Below are 24711 nucleotides of genomic sequence, written 5' to 3'. Positions count from 1 at the left end.
TCAGGTCATGATCTTGCTGTTAGATTGGGCTCTGTGCTGAGACAGCGCTGAGCCTGCTCGGAATTCTCTCTCCTTCTCTCTCTGCCCTTCCTCTGGTCGCTCTCGCTCTCTTTCAAAAGAAATAAACATTGAAAAAAAAAATCAATAAATCAAAGCCAAGGTCACCAAGTTCATGGCAGAGTTATGGCTAATCAAGTGTTTAGTACTTTATGAATTATTAAATGGCTTCATTCCCATTATTTTGTATGGCAAACAACCATGTGAAATAATGAGGACAGTGCAAAAGTGAGGAAGCTGAGGCTCAAAGAATTCAAAGACTTTTCCAAAGTCACACAGCTGCAAGAAGAGGAGCTCCAATTCTGCATTCTAGCTCCATCCTTTGGAATTAGAATAAAATCAATCTCACTTTTATTCTTTTTAAAAAAGATTTTATTTATTTACTTATTAAATTAAAAAAAAATGCTTATTTATTTTAGAGAGAGAGAGAGAGAGGCAGAGTACGAGCGAGGGAGGGGCAGAGGCAGAGGGAGACACAGAATCCAAAGCAGGCTCCAGGCTCTGAGTCGTCAGCACAGAGCCGTAGGTAGGTCTCCAACTCACCAACCGTGAGATCATGACCTGAGCTGAAGTGGGACATTTAACCCACTGGGCCACCCAGGCGTCCCAAGATTTTATTTTTTAAGTAAACTCTACACCCGACTTGGGGCCCGAGCTCGCTACCCCAAGGTCGAGTCGCGTGCTCCATCAACTGAGCCAGCCAGGCGCCCCTATCTCAATTTTTAGGATGCCTGGTTTTGATATTTTTAGGTCCAATCTCTCTGTGCCTCACTTTCCTCTTGGTGACAGAACAGTACCCACCTCATGGGGTTGTTGTAAAGATTATACAAGCACCTTACTGTGTAATACGTGCTCAGGAAAGGTCACGGTTTTCTAATTGTTCTCACTCCGCCCTCCACGCCTAACCCAGGGGACCTGAGGTTTCGGACCTCTCCCTCTCCCTCCCAAGGTTTCCCCTGACTTTACTCCTCTCAGAGGCTTTTCCCTCAGCTTTCTAGCCAGCTGCCCCAGACAGTCCGCATTTTCCTCTGGATGATCCACAGTCCTGGGAGAGTTTAATTAGATACTTCCCTGAACGTGGCTTATTTTGGGCTTTCCGAGCGCTGAGAGGGGGAGTGGGAAACTGTGTCGTGGAGTCTGGAACTGGGAAAAACAGCAGTCTCGCATAAAACAAACTAACAAACACGCACACACAAAACCCGCTCCGACCGTTAACTAGGGGTTGGCCCCGCGACACGCCCGCGCCGCTCTCCCTCCCGCCGCCAGGAGGCGCGCTAGGAAGCTCTGGAAGTCGGCCCCGGACTGCGCACGCGTTCGTGTTCTGCCTTACTCTTCCCCTCACTTCCGCTGAATTTTGCAACGCTGTTTGTCCCAGACGGCGACCCGTACGGATCCGAATCTAGCCCGGGAACTAAGAGTTAGAGGAGCGGGATCCGCGAGTTTACCGATTCCGGACGGCCTCGCGACCGGCAAGATGTGCTCCCTGGGATTGTTCCCTCCGCCGCCGCCTAGGGGTCAAGTCACCCTCTACGAGCACAATAACGAGTTGGTGACAGGCAATAGCTATGAGAGTCCGCCTCCTGACTTCCGGGGCCAGGTGGCTGGGGCGAGGAGGGAGGGGACCTACAGACATGGGGGCGGGGCACGGGGAAGCGGAGGCAGCGTAGCGGGGACTGGGTAGCTGTCCTCAGTCCGACGAACTGGAAACCGCCTGGCCCAGGTTTGAGAATAGAAGGGCTGGAATGTATTTTAGGGCTGGGATTGGAGAGTGAGGGATGTCGAGGAGCTGTGGGGGCAGGCCTAGAGAGGATGGAGAGAATGAGGGAGAACTTAGGGGATGTGAGGGTGCAGGAGAACTACCGAAAAGTTCGGTAGTTCTCTACGCTGCGGAGGCACAACCTGGAGCGTTTTTTTACCCACAGCGTTCCTAGGGAGGAAAAGGGAGAGAAACTGACACCTACTGAGCATTTGCTACGTACGAAAGAGGCTCTGAGTCAGATGTGCTTCACAGATATTATAAGATTTAATAATCACAGCAATCCTATGAAATACTCTAGTTTTCCAGATAAGGGAGCTAAGCTCAGTTTCCTTTTCCCACCAGGGTTACATGTATGGGAATGGGAAACAGGTGTTTGGAGCCTCTTACTCTTAGCCCAGACATGGTTTGGAGATTGACCGGGAGTTCAGCTAAGATCCGGGGGAGACTGACTCATTATTACACCACTTATTTCTGGCCTATAGTGGATCAATCTTCCTGTTCTGAACCTGACTAAGGATCCCCTGAAGACCCCTGGGAGGCTGGACCATGGCACAAGAACTGCCTTCATCCACCACCGGGAGCAGGTGTGGAAGAGATGCATCAACATATGGTGAGAGGTGGCAAAGGGTCTCCTGGGCGGTGGTCTGCAGATCCTGAAGAAGATGGGGTCACTGTCCCTCTGCCTTGGGCTGACAAGCTCTTTCTAGGTTAGGGCTGGATATCATCCATCATAACAAATTAGCTGCCCTTACTGAGAAACCTAAGTCAACAGTAGTTCATTTCATCTCCAGTGACTTGCCTTGCTTTCTGATTTGATTAAGTGAGTCTGCTCCCTGCCCCCTCTTCACATCATTACCACTTTCTGAGCTTTTGTCTGAAGCTTAGGTGTAGGTATTATGTTGCAGTGAAAAAATAATCTCCTATTTAGGTCACTCATTTGGTGCATCTCCCTGTCTGGATTCAGTTCCTGGCTGTATCACTTTTTAGGTGTGTGATGTTGGGCAAGTTACTTAATCACTTGGTCCCTCTCTTTCCTCATCTGTAAAGTGGAACCTATCTTACAAGGTTGTAGTGACAATGAAATGAATTAATGGATGTAAAGCATTTAGAGAACAGTGCCTGGCCCACACACATTAATCCCTTCAAGGGTTAGTTATTATCACTATCATGTGTAGGATAAATTCCTACAAATCCAATAGGTGGGTTCAAAGGGAGTGTTCCTTTGTACTCTCACGAGCAGCTGCTGCTTCTCCCCGCCTTTTTCTGTGCCCCCTCTTCCTGATGTCCCTTAAATATTGGTGTCCTGCGCTGGACCTAAAATTGATACTTCATACCGGGTGTTGCCTTGTCTGCCAAACCCCCTCGGTTGGCTCTAACACAGGCTTCAGACACTCGGCATGTTCAAAGCCGATCTCTTCATTTCCTTTTCCAAACCTGCTTCTACCTTGTGTTTCTCGTCTCAGGGAATGACCTTACTGCTCATTCAGGAGCAAGTGGGTCGAATGTAGGCTCTGGGGCAGACAGACAGGTTGAATCCTGATGCTACTGCTTCCTACCTAGGTCACTGTGACCATATTAATTTTTCAGGCTTCTGTTCTCTCATCTAAAAATGCAGATGTTAACAGTACCGATTTTGTAGGGTTGTGATGGTGGCTGAATTAGATAATGCGTGTGAAGCATCTAGCCCAGCCCCCGGCATACTGTAAGCAGTATTAGCTGCTATAAGTATTACATAGGTGTTTCCTTTGCTATTACTCTTACTAATGTCTATAAGCCTTCACATTCTGTTCATTTTACTTCTTCAGCCTCTCAAATCTGTCTGCTTTTCTCCAACCTTATTGGTTCAGAGCACTTTGGCCTTTTTTTCCAGATTTGTGAAATAGCCTCTTACCCCATCTCCTTCTCTCCGTTTTTGTCCCCTTCTAATTTGTAGCCAGACTGATCTACCTTTCTTTCTTTCTTTCTTTCTTTCTTTCTTTCTTTCTTTCTTTCTTTCTTTCTTTCTTTTATGTTTATTTTTGAGAGAGAGAAAGAGAGAGAAAGACAGAGAATGAGTGGGGGAGGGGCAGAGGGAGAGAGGGAGACACAGAATCTGAAGCAGGCTCCAGCTCCGAGCTGTCAGCACAGAGCCCGACACGGGGCTCCAACCCATAAGCTGTGAGATCATGACCTGAGCCAGCGTCGGATGCTCAACCGACTGAACCACTCAGGTGCCCCAGATTGATCTTTCTAAAATGCCAATGTGATCACTTGATTCCTCTGTTTGAAATCCTTCCATCGTGGGGAGCCTGGCTGGCTCGGTTGGTAGAGCATGACTCTTGATCTCAAGGTTGTGAGTTCGAGCCTATGTTGTGTGTGGAGATTACTTTAAAAAAAAAAAAAATCTTTTCTTGGTTTTCCATTCGCTGGCTTAGGGCAAGTCTTGATCCCTCGATCTGCTTACAAGGCCCTGAAAGACCTCTGAGCCTTAGTTGTCTTGTTGGTAAAATGAGCAGACTGCCATTTAGATGAATGTGATAATTAAATGAAAGGATTATATATAAAGTGCCTAGCACATACTTGGCACTCATTAAAATGTGAGTGCATGTTTTGTTTTTTTTTTTTAAAGATTTTATTAAAAAAAATTTTTTTAGGGGCGCCTGGGTGGCTCATCTGGTTGAGTGTCCAACTTCGGCTCAGGTCATGATCTCATGTCTCGTGAGTTCAAGCCCCACGTCAGGCTCTGTGCTGACAGTTCAGAGCCTGGAGTCTGCTTTGGATTCTGTGTCCCTCTCTCGCTGTCCCCCTTCCTTGCTTATGCGCTCTCTCTCTCTCTCTCTCTCTCTCTCTCTCTCTCAAGAAGAATAAAACATTAAAAAAATTAAAAAAAATTTTTTTAAATGTTTACTTATTTTTGACAGAGAGAAAGGGAGAGAGTGCAAATGCACAAGCAGGGGAGGGGCAGAGAGAGAGGGAGACAGGTTCCAAAGCTGCCCCCACACGGACAGCAGAGAGCCTGATGTGAGGCTTGAAGCCATGAACTACCAGGTCATGACCTGAGCTGAAGTCAGATGCTTAACCAACTGAGCCACCCAGGCCCCCTTAAGATTTCATTTTTAAGTAATTTCTACACACGATGCGGGTTCCGAACTCATAGCCGAGAGATCAGGAGTCACACACTCCACTCACTGAGCCAGCCAGGTGCCCTGAATGCTCTTATTTATTTATTTATTTTTTTAATTTTTTTTTTTTAACGTTTATTTATTTTTGAGGCAGAGAGAGACAGAGCATGAACGGGGGAGGGTCAGAGAGAGGGAGACACAGAATCCGAAACAGGGTCCAGTCTGTCAGCACAGAGCCCGACGCGGGGCTCGAACTCACGGACCGCGAGATCGTGACCTGAGCCGAAGTCGGCCGCTCAACCGACTGAGCCACCCAGGCACCCCTGAATGCTCTTATTTTTAATGCATGTTTATTGAATGAATATAACTTGTGGAGGGAGACTGAAGGCATCAGAATAATCTGACTCACAGCTTTCTCTCACCAGGCGTGATATGGGCCTTTTTGGGGTGCTGAATGAAATTGCGAACTCGGAGGAAGAGGGTAAGTGTTTTCCCCTCCAGCCTTCTCTAGTTTTATGGTTGGCATCTCCCCTCCATATTTTTCTTAACTTCTTCCAGCCCATTTCCCTTTAGCCCTGTTTTTCCTGCCGCATTGCTGTGCCTGTGCCATCTTTTCTCCCCTCTGCCTACCTCACATCCCCCAGAGTGGGTACCCCAAGCATGCTGGGCGGAAGGACCTGGGGGATGCTCGTCCTTGCTCATCCTTCATCTTAGGGTACGCATTGAGAGCCCTGTGAATGGTTTAACCAGAGCTGCTTCCTCAACCTCACAGTGTTTGAGTGGGTGAAGACGGCATCCAGCTGGGCCCTGGCACTCTGTCGATGGGCCTCCTCCCTCCACGGGTCCCTGTTCCCCCACCTGTCCGTAAGTTTGGCTCCCCCCCAACCCCAACCACTCCAGCCATTGCTCCCTCACTCCTGCCCCCTTCCATTTCCCATCCCTTAAGGTCAGGGTGGGGTGGGAGTCTGCAGAGGGTGGGAGCAGTGCAGCTCCCATTGAGGGGATAAAATCCCTGTGTCCCAGCACCCCCTCTATCCGCTTTGTTCTTACAGCTCAAGAGTGAAGATCTGATTGCCGAATTTGCCCAAGTCACAAACTGGTGAGTGTACGAGCTCCAGGGCTTTTGCGGGAAGGAAGTCCTGAACCTTGGAACTTCTCTGAGGGAGAGGGTAGTCAAAGCAGAGACCCCTCCCACTGCTTTCCTGACTGTTACCCACATTCTCCTTCCTCCTACTTCCCGACAAAAGAAATGAAAAGGGAAAAACAATACTGCCCTCCCGGGAAAGGGAATCTGAGCCTCTGGGCTGGGGGACGGGAAGGTGCAGGTTCCCCTTCCTCATGCTCACTCCTGCGCCAGGTCCAGCTGCTGCCTGCGGGTCTTTGCGTGGCACCCCCACACCAACAAGTTTGCGGTGGCCCTGCTAGATGACTCAGTCCGCGTGTATAATGCCAGCAGGTATGTGGCAGGCCCCGACTCTGCAGTCTCCATGTCCATGAGTCATCTCCCTATCCCCGCTAGCCTTGGTTCCAGGGGTCCTGTAGTTCCTGGGCCTGGTCCACAAGACCCCTTCCAGAATCGTGTCAGGGAGGCTCTACAGCTAGACACGTCCTATTTCCGGGTCTAATCTTTATCCTAGCCTTCTGTCTCACAAAACCCCTGGGCTCCGTGTGATCAGCTTTCTTCTCTTGGCTTTCCCTCCTCAACTGAACTCCGGTCCCCTGAGCTATAGTGTCCCTGCTCTGACTCAGCTCCTTAATCTTCCCCACAGCACTATAGTCCCCTCCCTGAAGCACCGGCTGCAGCGAAATGTGGCGGCTCTGGCCTGGAAGCCCCTCAGTGCCTCTGTCTTGGCTGTGGCCTGCCAGACCTGCATTCTCATCTGGACCCTGGACCCCACCTCTTTGTCTACCCGGTGAGTCCCAGCAGCCTCTGTCTTACCTTGGCCTGAGGGTTGAGGCCAGGCCAGTGGTGGTGGGTTTTGAGGTCTGGAAGAAGTTCTTTGTCTTCACAGTGCTTCGCAGGGCTGTGGGAGAAGCAGACCTAAGGTCAGCGTCAAGGTGCTGAGAATGCCATAATCTAGAGAAAGGGATGGAACTAGGAACTTCAGGAATTGTGGGGAGTGTGTATCCATGGATCGTGGAGTGGAAAGACTTGTCTTTTTCAGAGGACTGTCTGATGTAGGGTTTAAAGGAAGTGGGGGAGGGAATTAATGTAGACAGAAGTTGAAATCAAGGAAATTTGAAGAAGAATACCCACGAGAACTAAGTAAATATAAAACCAGAAACTGATTCTTTGAATTATGAATAAAGAAAGAAAACTTTTTGGCCAGCCTTATCAGGGTAAAAGAAAACATCAAAGTATAGTATTTTCAAAGTGGGAAAGAAGAGATAACAGCAGACATGGAAGAAAATAAAAGAACTATTAGAGAATATCATATACAAGTTTAGACCAACCAATGAAAATCTAAAGGAAATATTTGATTCTCTAGCAAAATTTAACCAAAGTGGATTGTGTAAGAAATTAAAACAGATGAGCTCTACCACTAAAAAAAAAAAAATGCCAGGCTACAGGGCTCCTGGGTGGCTCAGTACGTTGAGTGTCTGACTTTGGCTTAGGTCATGATCTCATGGTTAGTGGGTTTGAGCACCGTGTTGGGCTCTGTGCTGACAGCCTAGAGCCTGGAGCCTGCTTCAGATCTGTGTCTCCCTCTCTCTGCCCCTTCCCTCACTCATGCGCGCGCGCGCTCTCTCTCTCTCAAAAATAAATCAACATTAAAAAAAAATGCCAGGCAATTTTGCCAATGAGATGGCATTATGAGAGTTCTATGATAATTTGGATGTTGTTTGTTTATTTTTAAAGTAGGCTCCATGCCCAACATAGGGCTTGAACTTTGAGATTGGGGCATGACCGTGAGATTGAGTCTCATGCTCTACTGACCGAGCCAGCCAGGCACCTTTCCATATTTTTTGAATTAGATCAGATCATCGAAAAATTTGGAAAGCCTCCTGATTTTTTCCCCTTTTAATAAACTTTATTTTGGTATAATTTTAGATGTTTAGAAAAGTTGCAGATAGTACAGAGTCATGGTACACCTGTCACCCAGTTTCCCCCATTGTTAACATCTTATGTTACCATGTTACCTTTGTCAAAACTAAGAAACTGATGTTTGTACATGACTAGCTAAGCTCTGACTTTCTTCAGATTTTACCAGTTTTTCCATTGATGTCCTCTTTCTGTCCCAGAATTCATCCTGATTTATTTTTATGAAGCTAAATCCTAAAACTTAAACCTGACAATAAGTAGTATAAGAAAGATATTTGAGCATAGATTCAAAAATCCTAAATAGGGCTGCCTGGGTGGCTCAGTCAGCTAAGTGTCTGACTTTGGCTCAGGTCATAATCTCACAGTTCGTGAGGTCGAGCCCCACTTTGCTGAAAGCTCAGAGCCTGGGGTCTGCTTCAGATTCTGTGTCTCCCTCTCTCTCTGCCCCTCCCCTGCTCACACTCTCTTTTTCTCAAAAATGAATAAACATTTAAGAAAAATATTAAAAGTTCTAAAGAAAATATTAGCAAATAGAGTCCAAAAGCATATTTATTTATGTATTTTTTAAGTTTATTAATTTATTTTGAGAGAGTGTGTGCACGTGAGTGGGAGAGGGGCAGGGTGGGGGTGGGGAGAGAGAGGCCCCAGCAGACTCCACCCTGCCAGAGCAGAGCCTGATGTGGGGCTTGAACTCACCAACTGCAAGATGATGACCTGAGCCAAGACCAAGAGTCAAGTGCTTAACCAACTGAGCCACCCAGGTGCCCCCAAAAGCATATTAAAAAAAATCTTAACCATGTAGAATTTTTCAGAAATTAAAGACTATTCATCGGTAGGAAATCTATTAATATGATTTATTGCACTAGCAAGTTAAAGGAGAAAAATATTTATGTCCATAAATGCTCTTCTTAAAAAGCAGACATTCCAGGTGAAAACAGAAAGTAAACTAGGAATACAAAGAGATGACCTAACATAAAAATTTACTTAGGAGGGAAAAAAAAAGTATTTACTTGGAATCAGTAGCTCTCGTGTTAGACAGTGAAGTAGGAAACATTAAACATATTTTCTCCAGTAATGTCAAGATAAAGACAGTTACCATTATCACTGTTATTTTTCTTTTCTTTTTTATTTTTTTAAAGATTTTATTTTTTGGAGGTGCCTGGGTGGCTCAGTTGGTTAAGTGTGTGACGCTTGATTTCGGCTCAGGTCATGATCTTGCAGTTCGTGGATTCAAGCCCTGTGTTGGGCTCTTCACTGACAGCACTGAACCTGCTTGGGATTCTCTCTCTCCCTCTCTCTCAAAATAAAGAAACATTAAAAAAAAAAACAACAAACATTAAAAAAGATTTAATTCTTTGAAGTAATCTCTGCACCCAAACTGGGACTCAAACTCACAACCTGAAGATCAAGAATCGCACATTCTACCGACTGAGCCAGCCAGGCGCCCCTCATTGTCACCATTGTTAATCACCATTATTTTTGGAGATTCTAGTGCGTGCATTAAAACAAAAAAAATGTGATGTCTTGGAAACGAAGGGAAAATTATTATTCTTTGAAGGTAGGATTTCATACCTAGATAAAACAAGAGACTCAACTAAAAAAACTGTTTGATCTAATGCACCTAAATGTAGTAAGGTGACTGGATCCAAGAAACCAAAAATTTAATAGTTTTCTTTTATACCTATAAAAATTATTGAGAAATTGAAGGAGAAAAAATACCTATTTACAGTACATACACTTACTGAATCGCTAAGAAGAAATTATTAAATGTATTTAATCTACCAGAGATCTGAAGAAAGTTGTGGAAGAAACTTGAACTAGAGCTGACTAAATGGGGAGACATACTATACGCCCAGACAGGAAAGTGTAATCACAAAAATACCAAATTAAGTGGACTTGCAACCAGAATTCTTCTGGCTTTTGTTTTTCTGAACTGGGCAAAATGATATTCAGAGTTTTTATTAAAGAATAAATCTGGAAGAATCGCCAAGAAAAGTTTGCAAAGAAAGAATATTGAGGGGAGTTTAAAAAAAAAAAAAAAAAGAAAGAATATTGAGGGGAGACTTGCCCTACCCAGTATTAAAATATTTTATGAAGTTACAGTAATGGAAAGTTACCACTGTCTGGATAAACAAACCAGATCAGTATAACTGAATAACGGAATAGATCTAAGAATATATGAAAATTGAATATGTGATAAATTTGGCTTATTATTACAATAAAGAAGTTTAGTGTGTGTGTGTGTGTGTGTGTGTGTTTTAGTAGTTTAGTAGTGTTGGGATAACTGGCTATATCCTTTTGGGAAATCATAAAGGTAGTCTTTGCTTTATACTTTATCTACAAGTAAATTCCAAGCAGACTAAAAAACTAAACATAGAAATAAGGGACTAGAAGAAAATACAGAATATTTCTTATTCAGAATGATATTATTAAAATTAAAATGTTTGATAATATCCAGTACTAGCAAGACCAGGAAAGTGGATACTTTTTTTTTCTCGTGAGAAGACTATATTGTACAAACTTTTCACGAAATAATTTGTTGGTGTATTTATATTTACTTAGTTAATTTTTGAGAGAGAGACAGAGTGAGCAGGGGAGGGGAGAGAGAATCCCAGGCAGGCTCCACACTCTCAGCAAGGAGCCTGATTTCACACACTGTGAGATCATGACCTGAGCTGAAACCAAGAGTTGGACACTTAACTGACTAAGCCACCCAGGCGCCCCTATTTTTTAAAAAGTGCCAGCCTTTTTTACCCCCAAATTCTGAACTCATAGTAACGTGAGTATATAAGGATATCGATACAGAGAATTTTTTTTCCGCATTGTTTGTAATAAAACATTCCGGGGGTGCCTGGGTGGCTCAGTTGATTAAACGTCCGACTTCAGCTCTGCTCATGATCTCACGGTTCGTGAGATTGAGCCCTGTGTCAGGCTCTGTGCTGACGGCATGGAGCTTGGGATTCTCTCTCTCCCTCTCTCCGCCCCTCCCCTGGTCACGTATGTGCTCTCTTTCTCTCAAAATAAATAAAGAAACTTAAAAAAAACCCTACATTGTAAACAATTGTGAAATCTCCATTGGTGGAGGCATGAGTGAATGAATTATAGTTTATCTGTTCAGGGGAACGGAGACAGTGGAGCCACTGAAAAGAATGAGATGGATCTCTGTGAACGGACCTGAAAAGATAACTGACTTAATGTAAAGTTCAAGAATAAGTTGTGTTCTGTGATCTAGGATCTCACTGGCACTAGAGGTAGTTACAGTTTGGTGGAAAAGGAAGAGGATGGCATTGATTCAGGTCACAGCCTGCACCCGCCAGGCCAAGTATGTGGTTCTGGATGTACAGAGCTGACGAAGTCACAGCCTCGTGGTGGAGGATGACCTCACATGCAGCACCTTTGTGACAAGCAGAAAACAATGCGGGAGCACAGACAGGAAGACTAATTCTGACAAGGAAAGACAGAAAGACAGGGTTTGCAGCACGGGATGAGTTCTGGGGAGCAGCAGCAGATATTTCTGGAAGAGAACTTGCAACCCTGAGGTAGAGTCATAGATGATCCCAGGCCCCAGGCCGGGCGATGTGGCGGGGAGAGGGCTCTGGTCTGGGGCAGAGCACGGCCTCTCCCCTGCTCAGCACCATCCAGCTTTGCTGGTCAGTTCTTGCCTCCTGGAGGCCCATGATACAAGCTTCCTCCCTTTCATGCACTTTCATCCATGGACCTCATGGTGGCGACTCTGCCCTTTCTTCCTTCCTTCCTTCCTTCCTTCCTTCCTTCCTTCCTTCCTTCCTTCCTTTACTTCCTTCCTTTACTTCCTTCCCTTCCTTCCCATCCTTCCCTTCCTTCCCTTCCTTCCCTTCCTTCCTTAACTTCCCTGACCCTTATTCATGTCTCCTAACTTGGATTTGAGGGGCCATTGGGTTTGGAAGTTTTAGTGGAAGGCAAGGAAGTAGAGTCGGGGGCGTTCCTTTTGTCGCCTTCTGACTTGATACCGTTTCCCCTCGGCAGACCCTCTTCTGGCTGTGCACAAGTGCTCTCTCACCCTGGGCACACACCTGTCACCAGCTTGGCCTGGGCACCCAGTGGGGGACGACTGCTCTCAGCTTCACCTGTGGATGCTGCTATCCTGGTGAGTGGTCCCCACCCCTCCTTTGGCCATTTGAGCCCCCTCAGACGTGAGGCAAGAGCATTCTTCTCTGGTGGTGGACAATATCCTGGGGGCTCCACTGACATTGTGGAGCCTGCTTGGGATTCTCTCTCCTTTTCTCTCTGCACCCTCCCCTGCTTGCTCTCTGTCTCAAAATAAATAAAGTTCTGCTTGCTATCCCTGTACGTATAAACCTATTCTCCTGTTTTAACAGCCCCTCTCTTGCTTCCTCCCCTTTCTGTGTCTTTCTACCTAGAAGAAGGGCAGCCCCCGTAACAGGTTGGGGATGCTGGAGTTTCCTCTCACTCCTGCTCCTTCTGCCTAGGTATGGGATGTTTCAACGGAGACCTGTGTTCCCCTTCCCTGGTTTCGTGGCGGTGGGGTTACCAATCTGCTCTGGTCTCCGGATGGCAGCAAAGTTCTGGCTACCACTCCTTCAGCTGTCTTTCGGTGAGTGGGAAGAGAGCAGGGGAAAGGGTAAGGACAGGAATGACCCAGAGAAAGGCACTTGGCTCCTGGAACTTCCAGCAGGAAGTTCTGTGACCATTCTCTGACCTGGCCCTGAGACCGGCAGAGGGAGGGAAGTACAAATTTTGGAACCTAGAGGTCCTAAGCTGTGACCTGACTCTTTCCGGTGCAGAGTCTGGGAGGCCCAGATGTGGACGTGCGAGAGGTGGCCTACTCTGTCAGGGCGGTGTCAGGTAAGAGGCGACTGTGATTCAGACAGCCAGGGAGCAGGTGGGCCCCAGATTGTCCCAGCTTGTCTCCCTGTGTCCCCCTACAGACCAGTGTTCCTCTACCTTTTGTTCCTTGACCCCAGACTGGCTGCTGGAGCCCAGATGGAAACCGACTGCTGTTCACTGTATTGGGGGAACCACTCATTTACTCCTTGTCATTCCCAGAACGTTGCGGTGAGTCAGGGGAAATGGCTCCGGATGCAGAATATCTGGGGCAGTCAGAGGAAGGCAAGAACCCCCTGGAATATGCTACTCTGAAGGATAAAGGGAAGTAAAACTTGGGAGACTTGAGAGGTGTTGATGCTTACAATAGGTGGGAGGCAGGAGACCAGTGAGAGGCCCTTTCCTGTACTTCAGAGCCTCTGCCCTTCTTGCAGGGGAGGGAAAAGGGCGCGTTGGAGGTGCAAAGTCAGCCACCATTGTGGCGGATCTGTCTGAGACAACAGTACAGACACCAGATGGAGAGGAAAGGTGAGCTGATTGGTGAGGGAGGGGCAGTCAAAAGGTGGAGGGGCCATGCTGAGCCCTCCCAACCTACTGTTCTGACCCATAGACTTGGGGGAGAGGCTCACTCCATGGTCTGGGACCCCAGTGGGGAACGTCTGGCTGTGCTTATGAAAGGTAAGAGTTGGGGAGGAAGGACTTTGTTCGGCTACAGCCATCTTCCATTAATGGAGGGTGTCCATGTCCTGGCTGCAGGTCTCCGCCCTGCCCCGGGATTCTGCCTATAGGGGGCCTTCCTGTCACATCCATTTCTTACAGGAAATCCACGCGTCCAGGATGGTAAACCAGTCATCCTCCTTTTTCGCACTCGAAACAGCCCCGTGTTTGAGCTGCTTCCTTGGTAAGTGCTAGGTAGGCCCATCAGGTCTGGACTCCCACCAGCTTTCCCACACCGAACCCACATCCTACTCCACTGCCCGGCTCCAGATGCCTGCTCACCTTCTCCCCCTAGTGGCGTTATCCAGGGGGAGCCCGGGGCCCAGGCACAGCTCATCGCTTTCCATCCTTCCTTCAACAAAGGGGCTCTGCTCAGTGTGGTGAGTAGGCCAGGCTACTGGGCTCTTCGGGAGCGGGGCGGAAGAACCCAGGGCTTTGGCTGCTGTGTGGCCTTCTTTGGGCCTAGGCTCTGATAGACTTTTTTTGTCCCTCTCTGCAGTGCTGGTCCACAGGCCGAATTGCCCACATCCCTCTGTACTTTGTCAATGCCCAGTTTCCACGTTTCAGCCCAGTGTTTGGCCGAACCCAGGAGCCCCCAGCTGGGGGCGGAGGCTCTATTCATGATCTGCCCCTCTTTACTGAGACATCCCCAATCTCTGCTCCATGGGACCCTCTCCCTGGGCCAACGCCTGCCCAGCCCCACTCCCCTCACTCCCACTTCTAATAATAATAATAATAATAATAATAATAATAATAATAAATTCCCTTCTTTGTTTTCCACTCAGTTATGAGACTTTTTTCCAGAGAGTTGCACTGGGGTTTAGTGAAGAAAAGAAGGTGTGGACTTTGGGTTAAGATGGCTGTGTCACTTTTCATGAATTGGGTCAGATTATTTAACTTCAAGAACTGGGTGGTTTTCAAATGCTTTGGAAAGCAAAGCTGAGAAAGTACCTACCATGGACTTTGGCATATAATAAACATTTCACTTTTCCCAAATTTCAGCAGGTTCCCAAAAGGGTGCAGGGCAATAATGGAGCAAGGACTTGATCAATATGAGACAGATGGCATTTTATTAGGGTAGGGGACTTGTGGGACGCATCGGCACTGGGCGCTGGGCCAGGGTGGCACGGGCCATGCTCAAGGCACCCTCTCGGGTGTGGTGCCCACCAATGAAGCCGCTGGTGTGGACAAAGATGCAGCCAGGAATCCCACTGACCTGGTCCAGGGCCTCATCCCGAAGTCCCCGCCATGGCTCTGGCAGGGGCAGCCTACAAGTGAGCAGAAAGAGGAAGTTGGTGGGAGCAAATGGAGGCCTTGAGGAAGAGAGAGAGGGAGCACAGAAGAGGCCAAGGTTAGTGGCTCCCTCTGATAAAGGGCTGAAACAGACCTGAAGGTCTGCAGGGTGGTCCTCTAAGGGTCTTACCGGCTCTGGAATGAGTGGGGCTCCTTGGGCACACACTGTACCCGCCACTGTCCAGCCTGGTCAGTGTAGATAACAAAGGCGATGGTCACCGGAGGGGACAGCCCAGATTCCAGGTGGTAGAGGTGCTCCTTCCAGGGGCATCCACCTTTGGCCAGTTCTACTATCTCCCCACTTGGGTCCACCTGAAAGGAAAGCATGGTTGGAAGGTTCAGGATGAAAGCGGGAGCCCCTGCCGACCGGCAGCCTACCAGTAGTCACCAATTCGTGAACCACAGTGCCTCCTCCCAGGCCTGTACCTGGAATCGCTGGGCCAGGGCCTCTTCCACCAAGGCCCGGGCTGGCAGCCAGCTGTGCTGGTAGAAGCCCACTCTCTGCAGAAACTCCTCTCGAACTAGATCCATTGCACGCTTGAAACCGGCCTGGGAATCGTGGGAATCAGAACCATGGTGCCGGCCCCAACTTTTGACTTTGCTAAGACTGGAAGAGGCAACCACTCTCATTTCCTCCCCCGAAGCACTTACGTGCCTCACAGTCCCTTCCCTTGGGGCTCTCCTTACCTCGGTGTCTTGGTTGGGCTGGTTCCAGGTAGGATTAAGCCGAGCAACCCGGGCGCTCAGTGTGGTGGTCAGCACATATCTAGGCTCTCCCTCCTCCCACTGGGAGATCCCATTGTCCACTGCATCCACCTCCTCCACGAAGTTCTCGTACATCTAAGGCAGCAGCGGGAGAAATGCTCTTGAGGGTACCTACCACTCGCATACAGTTGTCTAGGTTTCAAAGTATGCACACACACACTCTTTCATTGAATCTTCACGACAGTCCCGTGAAGCCTCTCGGCATTCATTGGACGAGGAAAGGGGGAACTGGGGAGTTCAGTGGCTTAAGGTCAAGCTAACAGTGCTGGGGCTGGAATTCTGATCACCTGACTTCCAATCCAGCACTCCCTCCACTACTGTGTGGAGCCTGAGTCAAGGCCAGTGTGTGTGGGGTGGGGGCTGCTGACTTCAGAACAAGTTCCATGAGGGGCTCTGTGGAAGTGGATGGATCTCTGGCTGAGAGTGGGTGAGTCTCCAGGGAGGCCGAATGGGCTCTTCAGTGACCTGGTGAATGAGGTACAGAGGGGTCTGGCCAAATACGAGTCAGGTAGAGAGACAGCTGGAGGAGACACAAGCTGGGATGTGGTCCCAGGGAAGCCCAGAATATGCCATGTGCTGTACCTCTTGAGCCTGCAGAAATGGCAGGGCAGGGCCTCGAGAGCCTGGGGGGTAGAAATGATATGCGATATCAATGTTTAAAGCAAAACTGCCCGACACACAGGCCTACAATATCACTATGTCTGCGGTTTGCAGAAAAGTGCTGTTCTTGGGGAGAGCCGATAAACTCCTCTGTGCCCAGCACCTCTTGGTCTGGACCCCAACATGATGCTCAGTTAAAACTTGGTACAACCTCCTTTAATTGCTTAGAAACCCCTCAGCAAAAGGGAAAACGGACTCCAGCAGTCTAAAAACCTTAGTATTCCAAAAACTCCAGTTCAACCATTTATATTTCTTCACTTCTTTGGATCATACTCCTCCTGTGTCACAGGGGCAGATGACAGGCAAGCGGAGACAGAAATGAACTCAACGGCCTCTGCAACGACCAGAGCTGACTAAATCTGAAGTTTGACTTATGTTTTTAAATGTACTTATTTTAAGAGAGAGAGAGTGCACATGCACGAGTAGGGGACGGGCAGAGAGGAAGAGAATCCCAGGCAGGCTCCAAGCTCAGCACAGAACTCGACTCGGCGTTCAATCTCATGAACCGTGAGATCATGACCTGAGCCAAAATCAAGAGTCTGCCGCCCACCCGACTGAGCCACCCAGGCACTCCTGAAGTTTGACTTGTGAGCTTCATAGGAATGGGGTCAAGTAGGTGTCCTCAGAATCCCTGTTTGATGTGACACGTGTGCCAGGGTGAGTGGCCCCATCCCCTCCCCACGGCAGGAACGTGTTGAGCCGCTTGCAGGGGGTGCTGATGGAACCTGCAGATATTTTCGTAATCAAACCCTTCCCAGCTGAGCTTCCCAATCCGTGCGTCCGAGATCTGCCCCCGACCCCCCTTCAGGGCAGCCAGAACCTCTAAGCCTTAATGCTTCCAAACGTAAGCAGCCACCTCTATTACCAAGTTGTTAATGCATGTCAGGTCAAGAAAAGGACCAGGAAATGCTGCTTTACGGTTTTCAAAGCCCTTCTCCAAACACCACCTCATCCACTTCTCACAACCGCCCCAGGACAGAGATGAGAGAGACTGACCATCTCCTTGTGAGAAGATGAGCTTGAGGGAGAGGGTGCCCGGCTAGCTCTGGGCCAGGAATCCTGACCTGAGGCCCAGTCCTGCGTGAGGCCCACTCCCAGCTGGTGGAGATGCATATACGGGTCATCTCTGTCCTCGGGTCCCCACCTTGTCATAGATGGTGCCCACCATGCTGTCCTCTTCGTTAGTGCCCAGCAACTGGGCCAGCAGCTTGTGCCCGAAGTGCAGATAGATGAGTCCCGCACTGCTCAGCTTGGTCTGCCACGGCTTCCCAGGAGACAGGGAGCTCATGGTCTCTGTGAAAGATCTGAGGAGCACAGGGAGGTGGGGCTGAGGCAGAGCTGCCCCAGGAAACCCACAGTGTGCGTGTGCATGTGCACACACGAGTGGGTGAGGACACTGGAGAATAGTCAGGAGTTGGGAGGAGGAAGCCCAGCTGTGAAGGCTTCAGCTTTTCCTTGGGGTTCAACATGGACGTCAGCTTGGAGTCCCCATTCATACACGCATTCAACAATGGTTTATTGAATGCTTACTACATGCCAGGCTTTGTGTTTTAGACGTTAGGGATTACAAAAAAAAAAGAAAAAAAAAAAAAGACCTAAGACAATGTCCCTGCCTTCAAGTTCATCTATTAAAGGTAGACAAGCGGGGCGCCTGGGTGGCTCAGTCGGTTAAGTGGCCGACTTCGGCTCAGGTCATGATCTCGCAGACCATGAGTTCGAAGCCCGCGTCGGGCTCTGTGCTGACAGCTCAGAGCCTGGAGCCTGTTTCAGATTCTGTGTCTCCCTCTTTCTGACCCTCCCTCTTTCTGACCCTCCCTCGTTCATGCTCTGTCCCTCTCTGTCTCAAAAATAAATAAACGTTAAAAAAAATTAAAAAAAAAAAAAAAAAGGTAGACAAGCACACAAACGACCAAGTGAATGCTCTAGCTAGGTTATAAACAAAGATAAGGAGGGAAGGGGGAGGGAGTGCGTTCAGGCCAAAAGATGAATCAGTAGGTGTCGCCAGCCAGACAAAGAGTGAAGGAGAAAAGGCGTTCCAGGCAGATGGAACAACATGTACGATGGCTAAGAGATCTTTTCATGGAACTGCAAGAAAGGCAAGCTTGGATGTGAGGAGTGGCAAAAAATAAAGCTGGAAGGGTCAGCAGGGGCCAAATCATGGGAGGCCCTGTCTGCTGTATTTTGGAGCTTGGACTTGATGTATACGTAGTGGGGAGCCACTGAGAGACTTTAGTGGATAAGTGCCTGTTAGAGCACTGTGCTGGCTGGCATACAAAAAATAAATAAATAAATAAAAAATGCAAGATTACCTGCAGCGGTGTAGGTGAGTGAGGAAGGCAGAAATTTGAATTCTCAGTGGCACAGAGAATAGGGAAAAGGTACGGCAGTTCTCAGGGAAACAGAAACCAACCACAGCTGTAATTTCTAACTACCAGTCCATCATAATCCCCTAGGGAGCTCATTTTTTGTTTTAGTGTTATTATTAGTACAAAAATATTTATAAAATGTCCATAAGGTATAAAGACTAACATAGTAACTCCCTCAGATAAAAGTTCAAAAAGCAGCAAAACTAAATTGTTGATGGAAAACAGACATGTGCTGAACCACACGGCAGATAAAGGGCATGATGGACACAAAATTAAGGATACTGCTTACTTCTGGGGACACAGGGGGATGGGACAGGGAAGAAGTACTTGGCACAGATGCAAAGGTAATGGTAATGTTCTAGTTCTTAGGTTGGGAGATTGGTTCTTAGGTGTTCATTACAGGTTTTATATTCCGAAAACGTACATTCTTTTATGTATCAAATGCTGCATAATTTTTTAAAAAGTACATAAAATCATAAGAAAAAAGGAAATTAGTCAAAACTGTCAAATGTCCCAAAGAGGTCAACTGAAGTGAGACCTTCAGCCAGCAACCTGAGTTTGGTGGTGAGGTCACCGGTGCCCTTTCCATGAGTACTGCCAGTGGAGAGATTGGGAGAGGACCAGCTAAATGAATGAATGGAATGAACTGGAAGGGAGGTGGAGCCAGGGTCCGCTCTTCTTTTGAAGACAGGTTTGAAGGGAGGGGAGGAGATGAGGCTATAAATAGAGGGTTCCCACACCACATCATTTATGAATGTAATATGTACACTTGGGAAGGAAGCGAGGGAGAGAAATACTTAGAATTAAAATAAAACATCCTCATAATCTCTCGGAGATCACCACTTTCAACAGTGTGGTGTATATGAAGGAGGGTTTTGTTTTTCGGTTACTCCTTTGATTTCCAGGCGGGAGAGGGGAGGGGTGGGCAAAAAGCAGCAGAAGGGCTGGGGTTCTGGAGAATGGCGGTGTGAGCCCCCAGAGTTAAAAGTAATAACATCTGGAAAGGGGTGAAGAGAAGGGAATGAGTTTCCTGAACAGGACGGAGGGAGCTGAGGATGCCTGGGAGTGGGAATCTGAGGGTGTGCCCGCAGAGGCTCAATTTCCTTGGAAAAGTGGGAGAGATTTTCCCGGGGGAGCTGGAGGAGGCAGGGCCTTGAGAGGGGAAAAGGGCTGGAACGGTCCTGCGGACGATGGGCTGGCCTCGGAAAAGAAAGACTTCCCAGTGGAAGAGTATAAACGAAGCGGAAGACCACACACGTCTGAGCGGCCACCAACCACCGCCACCGCGTGGGCCCAGCTGTCTGAAGCGGCACGGACACGTGAAAGGACGACCCTGGGCTGGGGTGCTGACGGGGGAGAGGACGGCGCCAGTGGGAGGAAAGCCTGGCTGAGCGGAGGAAGGCAGCCGGTCGCGAGGGGCCAGAGGCCGGCCCGGGAGCCAAGGGAGGCCCGAAGCAGGATGGACGGGTGCAGAGAGGGCGGAGGGCTGGCGGGCTGCCGTCCCGCGGGACTCGGGGGTTGGCTTTCAAGGATGAGGCGGTCCCCTTCGCTGACGCGGGCCAGACCACCGCGACGGACGGCTGCCTCGGAGCGGAGGAGAGCCGAAGTCAAAGGAGTTCAAGAAATGGTATCTGGGAGCTCACCTCTGGTGATGGTCATATCGGTGTCTCTGCGGGTCGTACTCGCCACCCACGTCTACCACGATGTCACAGGCGGCCAGTTTTTCGGGGTCCCGGGTCCGCACGATCTCTGCGTCCTGCAGGGGACACAGGAGGTGAGGGGGCGGCCGGGGCCGCGAGGGAGGAGGGGCGCACGGGCGCGGCCCGCCCCTGAGGCACGTGCGGCCCACCGTACCCGGTACTCGGGCAGGAGGCGCAGCAAGGCGCACGCCAGGGCCTCATCGCAGTGGAAAGTGCCGTTGTGCGTCCCGATCCGGGGCGGTGCCATGCGGCTGCCGCGGGGTCGCTTGGACGGCGGGACGGACTCCAGGCTGAGCGTTCGGGGCCCGGCCCGGGAGGGTGGCGGCCGTAGCAGCAGCAGAGGAAGAAGACCACGCAGGGAGCGGTGGCCCATGCAGCCTCCCCCCGTGGGGAGGCTGGTCGCCGACCCGGAAGAGGAAGAGCCCGCTCAGTTCCATTTCCGCTGGACGGTTCCCATGGCAACCATCCGCAAAGACCAGGTCCACTCGGCACTTCTCCCCAACTCCCCGAGAGGCTCAGGGTGGAGCCTCCGAGATAAGCACCGCCCCATCCCTACAGAGCAGGCTCTAGGGAGGGGCACAGCGTCTCGACCACCGCCCTCCGGTCTCACCACCAGTCCTTTGCTTAATGCAAGAAAAGACCAACATTCTGCCCAGCTGGCACATTTATTAGCATGAATAAGACCCTTCCCTTCCTTGACCCCAGGAAGCCACGCCCACAAAGTCCCAGGCTCCTTGAAGCAGGGTCCCTCTGTCCCATTTCTGATACAAGCTCTCAGGCCTTGGCAGTAGCCTGAGTTGCCCCCAGGGCTGTGAGCTGCTGAATCTTCTGGCTCATCATCTCCATGACAGCTGTGGAAAAAAAGAAGCGTTCAGACCCTGGTCTGGAGCTAGAGGGGAGAACCCAGAGTTCAGGAAGTGAGAAAAAAATTAAGGACAGGTGGACAATCAAGTACAGTTAATAAAACTTTTAACACAGTGATTCACTTGGGGACACACACAAATTTAGAGTCTACAATGTGTCTAAATATGATAACCACTGGGACATAAAAATGAACAAAATACAGTCCTAAATGATTGAAACATAACCAGAAAATTATACTGTGGACGAGAGTTTTGCCTTTAGAACAGTGCTTCTCAATTCTGTGTAACGGAATTACCTGGGGAGCTTTTAAACAAACACTGACCCCCAGAACTCCCCCACCCTCCGGTTGATTTAACTGGTTTGGATCAGACTCGGGCTTCCTTTTTAAACTTCCTGGGTGATTCTAATGTGTAACCAGGGTTGCAACGGCTAGTCCTTAGTTAGGGCTGTATTTCTTTCCTGTGTGTTCATTTACACATATCATTTCCCCCATTCCATCCCATTAGATAGGAACTCTTCAAGAACAAAGATATAATTTCCTTCTTCTAAAATTCTCAAGCACCCGACCCAGGAATCCACAAATAGTGAATCTTTAATGCACAGAATCTAGACAATAACACATCTAGACATCAAACAGAAAGACATGGCTTTAGTCTAGCAAAGGGGATGTCCCCAGTTCACACTGGAATCCACGTTCTTTATCATGGAGGTAGAAAGAGTGAAGAGATGCTCCAGGCCAACCTTACCCTGTTTCATGGCATGCTTCTCCTGCAGAGCTGGCTGGATTTTCTCCATTTGCTTGGTGAGGAAGTCTATCTTCCTCTTGAAAAAGTCCTTGGCATCCTCAGCTGTCTGCAAGGCCAGAGGTGAATGAAGGGCTAAGAAAAGACCCCATGCTGCACTCTAGCTCGTCCCCTAAACTTCCTTTCCCTGCTCAGAGAGGCATCCACGTGGTTACTTCCACTCACCTTTTCTACATAGTAGCCTGTTCCCACATCGATGAGGACATGTTCCACATCATGTAGCTTCCCCGGGACATACATCTGAGAAGTAAGGATTAAGGGAAAACTAGCCCAGCAGGAGTCATGATTCCCTGTCAGCTAACCTGCTTGGCCTTTTCTAAAAAGCTACAAGGCACAAGGACTCAAGGATCTGGAGGCCTTAGAACTATACCTATACACTCCAGATGGGGAGGGACAGAGAACTCGGTGCCTTATGGAGAAAGGACATCTGCTGGAAACACTCTCTGGCCCTCCCATTCTCCAAGCAGTTCTTATAATTCTTCCCACTAGCCCCTCTAGAAGGACTACATACAGTGTTTTCCTACTGCTGTGGAGTAGTAAAAGTGAAAAGCCAGCCTCAGGGCACCTGGGTGGTTCAGTCAGTTAAAGGTCCAACTTCCACTCAGGTTTTGATCTCACAGTTCATGGGTTCGAGCCCCTGCGTCAGACTCTGTGCTGACAGCTCAAACCTGGAGCCTGCTTCGGATTCTGTTTCCTTCTCTCTCTCTGCCCCTCCCCTGCTCAGACTCTCTCTCTCTCTCAAAAATAAAAAAAATAAAACATTAAAAAAAAAATAGCCAGACCACTTTCCCTCAACAGCCCCAATCACAAAATCACTAGCTAATTCCCGACGGACTTAATGCTAAGTGGCCAATCCCTATGACACTACTTCTGTTGTTTTCTTTTCAGCCTGTCAGTTCTCAGCTTCCAGGTGCCCTACTGTCACAACTCACTCATTCAAGTAAAACAATCCAGATTTCTTAGTAACAACAGTTTGGAAATAACCACTGTTAAACCAAAATTGAGGATTCACACACAGAGCCGACCCCCTTGTTTCTATATCCTATCTTTCTATCGTTTATGTCTTCTAAGTTATTAGTAAAAGTGTAAACACACCTGTTTTGTCTTCATATTAGAGGATATTCTCAAACAGCAAAGGGAAATAATCACACTTCAATTCTATATATGCCTTTGTGCTCACAAAGCATTAGCTGGATATTGGCCCCAGGCTAGGAGAGGTATAAAGTGTGTACAATAAGAGTGTTCTCAGAATCATGGGGACACTCTGCAGTAATCAAAACTAATCCCACCTTTTTTTTTTTTTTTTTCCTCGAGAGAGACAGGTGAGAGAGAAAAAGAGACAGCAGGGTAGCAGTTTCTGTCGAAAGGATACAGAACTCGTCAGTGGGACGAGTAATTCTTTCCCTGTGAAAGCAATTAAGACAAACAAGCAGGGAAGGTTAAGACGTTAAAGGGAGTTCCAATACGGCACAGCACAGAGATAGTAAGAAAAGGACGGAAACAGGGATAACAGGAGCAGAGGAATGTCCTGTACATTTCAATTCTAGGCAGGCAACATGCAAAGGGCTCACGTAGCGGCATACAATACGTAGTGGATTGCTTTCTCTTCTCAGGTAAGGACAACTGGATTAGAAGGCGGGGCGAGAGTAGCCGGCTCACCACATCCCCCATGTCGCCTTCACGCGCCTACCCCATACCCTCGTTGTTCTTGTTCAGCACGTTCAGACAGTCCTTGGCTTCCACATACTTGGTCTGTACCACCTTGAGCTGGGCAATGGACGTGGACAAGAACTCCACTTCCTAGGGAGGACGGTAGACAGGGTCAGTCTGGGAGCTGCAGAAAGAGGGGAAGCACTGACGGAGAGGGGGCTCGTTCTGGGATGGTGTGGGGGTTTCGCAGGGGAAGGCAAGCATCCCAAAGCGGGGAGGAACGGGGGCGAGGGAGTACGCGTGGGCAAAAGGGATGTGAGCCGGGAAAGGGGTGTCAGCCGCCCGTCCTCACCTGGTCCAGCTGGTTCTTGAGCATCTCTAGCTGTGGCAGGTTCAGCTCGGTGATGTTAACTGACTGCGCCATGTTGGGAAGGAGGACTAACGAAGCGGAAGCCGCCTCGGCGAACAACGCTCTAGCCGCCCTCTGCGCATCTCGATGGATGCGCCTGGAGGCCTCGCTGCACCGAACATCTCTATGATCCTCCATCCCGGAAGAGAAAGAAGGGCTGGAGTCTTTAACTTGAATTGTAGAGCGTCTCGTGATTTTCACAAAACCTCGCCCGCCTGGCATAACAAAGTTGTAGCAAAGAGGCTTCCTACCCTCAAGGAACTTATAAAAATCTTAAAAATATCCAGTTCATAACAATATTGCAAAGCAATATATGCTACTCCACGTGGGTCGTATAAACATAGTGAATGACAGGCAAGCAAGAAGCCTGGGAAGTTCGCGGGTCAATAGCATCGCAAACGCGGTGCTTTGGGATCACCAAGAGTCTGGTGATGGAGAGAATAAGGAGACACGTTATCAACCAATAAGTACAGTACAAGGTTTATTAATCAAAATGACGTTTTACCATGTGTTAGATGTGAGGGATACACAAGAGTGTAAGATAATGTGCTTCTGAGGAATTTAACAATCTAGTTGGTGAGAGAAAAAACATATGTAAATAGAATTCCAGAGAATCTACTGCTGACGTGTACGGTCCTGACAAGTGTAACAGGTGTATGTGGGGGAGAGAACAAGAGCCTCTAGCACCCACGTTGGAGCA

General features: G+C 48.7%; 3 protein-coding genes across 7 annotated transcripts; 1 reads left to right on the top strand and 2 right to left on the bottom strand.

The window, feature by feature from the left end:
• Positions 1 to 1419: 1419 nt before the first annotated feature.
• AAAS (aladin WD repeat nucleoporin) lies at positions 1420 to 14281 on the top strand. Of its 5 annotated transcripts, none has more exons than XM_042992388.1 (16): positions 1422 to 1654; positions 2299 to 2426; positions 5343 to 5398; positions 5690 to 5781; positions 5970 to 6016; positions 6275 to 6373; positions 6687 to 6830; positions 11966 to 12086; positions 12430 to 12554; positions 12745 to 12805; positions 12925 to 13108; positions 13219 to 13312; positions 13395 to 13462; positions 13604 to 13685; positions 13797 to 13881; positions 14001 to 14281. In XM_042992388.1, the coding sequence occupies exons 1-16, from the start codon at positions 1532 to 1534 to the stop codon at positions 14223 to 14225; spliced, it is 1734 nt and encodes a 577-aa protein (XP_042848322.1). In that variant the 5' UTR covers positions 1422 to 1531; the 3' UTR covers positions 14226 to 14281. The 5 variants fall into 5 exon arrangements, with proteins under 5 accessions (XP_042848325.1, XP_042848322.1, XP_007081441.1 ...); XM_007081379.3 differs by having other exon boundaries at positions 1423 to 1654; positions 12925 to 13015; XM_042992390.1 differs by having other exon boundaries at positions 1532 to 1602.
• A 271-nt stretch (positions 14282 to 14552) lies between these two features.
• Positions 14553 to 20718, bottom strand: MYG1 (MYG1 exonuclease). The gene is made up of 7 exons (XM_042992392.1): positions 20440 to 20718; positions 20229 to 20341; positions 17364 to 17523; positions 15482 to 15634; positions 15221 to 15343; positions 14925 to 15106; positions 14553 to 14769 (listed from the first exon to the last, which is right to left on the bottom strand). The coding sequence occupies exons 1-7, from the start codon at positions 20656 to 20658 to the stop codon at positions 14574 to 14576; spliced, it is 1146 nt and encodes a 381-aa protein (XP_042848326.1). The 5' UTR covers positions 20659 to 20718; the 3' UTR covers positions 14553 to 14573.
• Positions 20719 to 20931: 213 nt separating this feature from the next.
• PFDN5 (prefoldin subunit 5) lies at positions 20932 to 24065 on the bottom strand. Its single transcript, XM_007081376.2, has 6 exons — positions 23955 to 24065; positions 23650 to 23752; positions 23325 to 23356; positions 22118 to 22192; positions 21896 to 22001; positions 20932 to 21136 (listed from the first exon to the last, which is right to left on the bottom strand). Exons 1-6 carry the CDS (start codon positions 24024 to 24026, stop codon positions 21060 to 21062), a joined length of 465 nt encoding a protein of 154 aa, XP_007081438.1. The 5' UTR covers positions 24027 to 24065; the 3' UTR covers positions 20932 to 21059.
• Positions 24066 to 24711: the final 646 nt, after the last annotated feature.

The sequence above is a fragment of the Panthera tigris genome, chromosome B4, assembly GCF_018350195.1.
Source record: "Panthera tigris isolate Pti1 chromosome B4, P.tigris_Pti1_mat1.1, whole genome shotgun sequence".
NCBI lineage: Eukaryota > Metazoa > Chordata > Mammalia > Carnivora > Felidae > Panthera > Panthera tigris.
This window is presented reverse-complemented; position numbering and strand designations above follow the sequence as displayed.